At 39.8% G+C, this 6,113-nt stretch overlaps 1 protein-coding gene across 1 annotated transcript; it reads left to right on the top strand.

The window, feature by feature from the left end:
• The first annotated feature begins 1,873 nt into the window (after window positions 1-1,873).
• On the top strand, window positions 1,874-5,436 carry LOC149472156 (hemoglobin subunit beta-2-like). The gene is made up of 3 exons (XM_089692468.1): window positions 1,874-2,076; window positions 2,311-2,533; window positions 5,255-5,436. Exons 1-3 carry the CDS (start codon window positions 1,985-1,987, stop codon window positions 5,381-5,383), a joined length of 444 nt encoding a protein of 147 aa, XP_089548594.1. The 5' UTR covers window positions 1,874-1,984; the 3' UTR covers window positions 5,384-5,436.
• Window positions 5,437-6,113: the final 677 nt, after the last annotated feature.

The following is a 6,113-nucleotide window of genomic DNA, read 5'->3' as shown; positions in this document are numbered from 1 at the left end:
GTCATTGACTATTGCTGTCACAAGGGAAATTTACTTTCCCTATGATAACAAAAAAAAAAAGGGACAGTGTTAAGAAAAAAGAAAAAAAAATTCGCCCCCCTTCCCGTGCTCATGCACAAAGACGGACGCAAGTGTTAGTCCTGTGTATGTAAACAGAGATTGCACCACGAACATCAGATCAAGGGCAGTAATTCTAACACTAGACCTCCCATATAAATATAAAGTGATGACCTGTAAAGGATTTTAAAGCGTTGCCTGTTGATAGTAAAAATGTACGTAGTTTTTCACTGTTGCATGGGCATGTGCAATTTTAAATTTTCATGTTTGGTATCTATTTATTCAGCATAACGTCATCTTTTATATTGTATCAAACAATTGGGCTATATATTATGTTTCTGTGCATTAAGATTCAAAAAAGTGTATTTTTTCCAAAAGATTGAGGAATCGCCGCGCAAATGCTGTGTGACATAAAAAATTGCAACACCCCCCATTGTATTCTCTAGGGCCATTGCTTTCAAAAATATATAATGTTTGGGGGTTCAAAGTAATTTTCTAGCAAAAAAAATGGTTTTTCATGTAAACAAAAAGTTTTAGAAAAGGCTTGTTCTTCAAGTGGTTAGAAGAGTGGGTAATGTGTGGCATAAGCTTCTAATGTTGGCCCTGAAATGCAAGGATAGTAGAAGCACCCCCCCCTCCCAAATGATCCCTTTTTGGAAAGTAGAAACTTCAAGGTATTTGCGAAAAGGCAAGGGGAGTATTTTGCAGATCTCATTTGTTGCCACAAGTTTTTGGAAAACAAAGAAAGAAAACAAAAATGTATTTCTTCTTTTCTTTTGCAAAACCCTGTGACAAAAATATCTGAAAAATAAATACTCATCATGCCTCTTATCAAATTCCTTGGATTGTCTACTTTCCAAAAAGGGGTCATTTGAGATGGGGGGGGGGTGTTTGTACTATTCTGGCATTTTAGGGCCTCCTAAACTGTGATAGGTAGTGAGGAAGTAATACAGTATGAGGAAATATGTCCTTAGGAAGCTTAAAAGTGGTAATTGGATTTTGGGGGCCTCTATGTGGATAGGCTGTGGTATCCCCAAACTTGGGAGAAGTAGCAGAATGTGTTTTGGGGTGTTATTCCACATATAACCATGGCATACATGAGAAATATTTAATTTAAGTCACAAGTTTGTGTTAAAAAAAAGTGTCATTTTTAAAAAAATTGTGGCAAAACAATAAAATCTTCTATGGACTAAACATGCCTCTCACTAAATTCCATGGGGTGTCTAGATTCAAAAGAGGGGTCATTTGGAGGGCAGTCTGCAGGAGACCTGCATGGTACCAGTGATCTGCTGATCACTAGTGCAATGCTTTCCAGGCTCATGCAGCAAAAGATAATAAATGCACAATTTTTTTTACCTGCAAAAAATGTGCATTTATGTTTTATCAAAAGGTGAACTTATCCTTTAAGGTGAAGCTGTGTTTATAGCAATCACCCAACAATGTACAAGAAAATATCCTTTTTTTTTTCCCCCACACGAATTTGTATTTCCTTCTTCACAATGATCCCACACACTATAGGACAATTTGTATTCAATGATGAAAAATATTTTAGGATTTCTTGATGGTGAAAATACTAATAACATAAGAAATATCATCAGGAGTTTTATTTCAAATGGTACTGAAATAAAGAAATATTTTTTTTACTTTTCTTCAATGAGCATTTTACATTTTAAAATAATTGTTGGTTTAGCATGTTTTAAAGTCCAGCTATAGTCAGGGTTTTTTCAACAGTAATCTGCAGTGGACATTGCACAGTAATCTTAAAATGTAATCAGGCTGGAGTGGGCATTTTGAGCATGACTCAAGAAAACATTATCATGGGTGGACCATGGTAAGGCTTCTATAAAAGGATAGTTTGTCTAAATGACTAGATGCAAACCCTACAGAGCAAGAGTTTCACCTCTAAATCCCCCACTTAACAGCAACAATGGTTCACTGGACTGCTGAAGAGAAAGCTGCCATCACCTCCACCTGGGCCAAGGTTGACTTGGAAATTGATGGCCATGATGCCCTGAGCAGGTAATAAAACACAAAGTCTTTTATTTATTAGGCTGGACATTTGTTGTTTTAATTTAACCAATGTAATGTTTATTTTTTCATTTTTTATTGATTCTTTAATATTTCTCTCTCTCACTTGCCTCTATAAGGTATACACAGTATATCCTTGACTTTGTTGCTGTCCTCTATTATGTTATGGCTTGATAAAGTAAATGGCTGCATATGTATAATTGTTTTTAAATATTTTATTTATAGGCTGTTCCAAGTCTATCCCTGGACCCAGAGGTATTTCAGCAGTTTTGGAAATTTGTCCAGTTCTGCTGCCATTTCTGGTAATGCCAAGGTCGGTGCTCATGGCAAGAAGGTACTCGGTGCCATTGGCAATGCCGTTCACCATATGGATAATGTGAAACAAGTCCTGGCTGGCCTCAGCAAGCAGCATGCTGAAGAGCTCCATATAGATCCTGAGAATTTCAAGGTACAGATCTAAAGTTAAATGGAATAAATATTTTCTACACTTCATGTGGTATTTTTAAGTCAGACTACCTAAGTAACTATAACATTGGGAAAGGCATCAGATATTATTTACTATTACTATTTATTGATTGATTCAATTTATATTTACATTACAGTGTATCTATACCTAAAACTTTTTATTTTAATATTTGATAGAATGGCTAAAGTTTAATATGCCTTTTTAAATTTTACTGCTATCTGGGGCTGAGTTAGATTTCCCCTCCTATTTTCTGTCCTGACAACAACATTTTTACTTAACAGAAACTGAAGGAATCTGTCCAACGGAGCCTCTAAAATCAGTTAAACCTGACAGGAGCATTAATTCTTTGCCACTCAATCCAAATTAAACAAAATATTGTGCTAATAGATACACTTTAATTTAGAGTTGTCAGAATAGTGAAAGATGATTCATGTAGGCCCACGATAAATGCTTGGTGGCCCCCACTCAGGCTAACAAGGCCCAATGAATTGGATACCACTGACTAGTTAGGGTGTTGGCTGGGGAAAAGTTCATCCAGACCCAAAGGAATAGGAAGATATAGCCCAGCCACAGCATAACAAATGAATTGAGGGCATGGCTTGGATAAATTGAGCTGAGGCTGCTTTTTGCCTGCTAACCATTTGGTCCAAGCGAGGTGTGCAGTGGCCAGACTATCTCTTCCTATTTCTATAGTATGATTCACGTAGGGTTATAATTTTTTGCCTTATTTTCAAAACTTTCTTTTATGTATTTATTTTTTCACTGTACACATGAACTCTTTTGTATACTGGTGGGGGTCTCCTCACTTGTCCCATCACTAGTAAACAATATGATGTGACAGGCTAACCTTTTTTCTGAAGCTACTACTGTGCTTGGAGCTGCATTGAAATAATGGGTTTCATTCTGTGCTGAGAAGCTCCCAGTATGGTAGGACCTTTGGAGCTGCCTAATGGCTTACATCAGTCAGTGATGGGGTAAAGGTGTGGAAACAACTTCTGCTGCATAGCAGGACATGCACAAAGGTCTTTCGTTTTCTAGCTGTAGTACACAAATGAGCATACCAATAAACACTGCTCAAAAAAATAAAGGAACACTTTAAAAACACATCAGATTTCAATGGGGAAAATATCATACTGGATATCTATACTGATTTGGACTGGGTAATGTAAATCAAAGTGAAATAATTATGCAGCAGGCTAGACCATTTTGCTGAAATTTCATTGCAGCAACTCAAAATGGTACTCAGTAGTTTGTATGGCCCCCACGTGCTTGTATGCATGCCTGACAATGTCAGGCCATGCTCCTAATGAGATGACGGATGGTGTCCTGGGGTATTTCTTCCCAGATCTGGACCAGGGCATCACTGAACTCCTGGACAGTCTGAAGTGCAACCTGGTGGCAACGGATGGACCAAAACATGATATCCCAGAGGTGTTTTATTGGATTTAGGTCAGGTGAGCGTGGGGGCTATTCAATAGTATCAGTTCCTTCATCCTCCAGGAACTGCCTGCATACTCTTGCCACAGGAGGCAGGGCATTGTCATGCATCAGGAGAAATCTAGGACCCACTGCACCAGCGGAGAGTCTTAAAATGGGTCCAAGGATTTCATCCCGATACCTAATGGCAGTCAGGTTGCCATTGTCTAGCCTGTAGAGATCTGTGTATCCCTCCATGGATATGCGTCCCCAGACCATCACTGACCCACAACCAAAATGGTCATGCTAAACAATGTTGCAGGCAGCACAATGTTTTCCAAAGCTTCTCCAGACACTTTCACGTCTGTCACATGTGCCCAGTGTAAACCTACTCTCATATCTGAAAAGCACAGGGTTCCAGTGGCAGACCTGTCAATTCTGCGGTTCAATGGCAAATGTCAATCAAGGTCTATGGTGCTGGGCAGTGAACACAGGGCCCACTAGAAGACGTAAGGCCCTCAGGCCACCCTCATGAAGTCTGTTTCTGATTGTTTGATCAGAGACATTCACACCAGTGGCCTGCTGGAGGTAATTTTGTCTGGCAGTGCTCATCCTGTTCCTCCTTGCACAAAAGAGCAGATACCAGTCCTGCTGATGGATTAAGGACCTTCTACAGTCCTGTTCATCTCTCCTAGAGTAACTGCCTGTCTCCTGGAATCTCCTCCATGCTCTTGAGACTGTGCTGTGAGACACAGCAAACCTTCTGGCAATGGTACGTATTGATGTGCCATCCTGGTGGAGTTGGACTGCCTGTGCAACCTCTGTAGGTTCCAGGTATCACCTGATGCTATCAGCAGGGACACTGACTCTAGCCAAATGCAAAACTAGTGAAAAATGGTCAGAAAAGATGAGTAGAGAAAAAATGTCAGTGGCCTCCACCTGTAAAACCATTCTTGTTTTGGAGGTTGTCTCATTGTTGCCCATCTAGTGCACCTGTTGTTAATTTCATTAACACCAAAGCTGCTGAAACTGATTACCAACCCCCTCTGCTACTTAACTGGCCAGATCAATATCCCAGGAATTTAAATTACTTGATGCTATACTCTGATTAAAAAGTGTTTCTTTAAATTTTTTTGAGCAGTGTATTTTACAATAAAATAAAAATTACAGACCGTAAAATATATGGAGGGGGAAGGAATGTTCCTAAAGTTTCTGTATTTAATACTTGCCAACTTAATTTGTAAAGTATATAAAATGTTAAAATGTAATTGTCCTTTCTGTTCGCAGCGTCTTGGTGAGGTGCTGATCGTTGTTTTGGCCAGTAAACTGGGATCTGAATTCAGCCCTAAAGTCCAGGCTGCCTGGGAGAAATTCATGAATGTCTTGGTGGCTGCTCTGAGCCATGGTTACTTCTAAATGTTTGTGCCATTATTTCTTGGGAATTGAAAATAAAATATTTTAAAACTAAACTTCTGTTTTTGTTTTTTGTTTTTTTTCTTTATCACTGTATCCGGAAGATCACCAATTCTCACGTCATTCAGATGTATTTCATACTATATCCAGAATAGATCTGGCATTTACTACTGTCCCGATTTTACAACTACTCTCAGTAAAATGGTGAGACCGACATCTAGAGCAGTGTTTTTCAACCGAGGCACCACAAGGAGTCCTCAGGGGGTGCCTCGGCATAAGCCCCACCTGAGCGATCCTCGGTCAACTCCTGTGATAGAGGCAAGAAGAGAGCTCACTGTTAACTCGTGTACAGGGGAGGCAGAGAGCTCAGCCCTCGTACATTTGTGCTGTCTACCTTAGTACCATGTGTTTTGGTGCTGTGCCAGGGCCAGATCTAGCATATCTGATCTGGGGGTGCAGTAAAATAAAGCCAGGGGGCATAATATCAACACTGTATGAGTCACTGACTGTCACAGATTCAGTTATCCCTGTTTACTCAGCAAGCTTCTGTACCACGAATCATGACCTGGAAGTAACGTCTGAAAGGCAGTGCAGAGGCGGTGCAGCAGTGAACATGGAATGTACTGTATGTATTGGACTGTTATTAGACTGAGATGAATAAACAGAACCTGTACCCCCTTATAGCAGGTGTCCCTATCCCAGTCAATCTTTAATAATCAGGGTCCCCATCAGA

Source organism: Staurois parvus, unplaced genomic scaffold (assembly GCF_062004578.1).
Source record: "Staurois parvus isolate SC_StPar_1 unplaced genomic scaffold, SC_StPar_1.0 ptg000022l, whole genome shotgun sequence".
Taxonomy (NCBI): Eukaryota; Metazoa; Chordata; class Amphibia; order Anura; family Ranidae; genus Staurois; species Staurois parvus.
Note: the sequence above shows the minus strand (reverse complement) of the source record. Positions and strands in the feature narration are given on the sequence as shown.

What these genes read in the sequence shown, in the direction of transcription:
- LOC149472156 (XM_089692468.1), top strand. Translation starts at nt 1,985, where the DNA reads ATGGTTCACTGGACTGCTGAAGAGAAAGCTGCCATCACCTCCACCTGG. An exon ending in GGCCATGATGCCCTGAGCAG is followed by an intron (nt 2,077 to 2,310) that starts GTAATAAAACAC and finishes TTTTATTTATAG; the next exon opens with GCTGTTCCAAGTCTATCCCT. An exon ending in TAGATCCTGAGAATTTCAAG is followed by an intron (nt 2,534 to 5,254) that starts GTACAGATCTAA and finishes TTCTGTTCGCAG; the next exon opens with CGTCTTGGTGAGGTGCTGAT.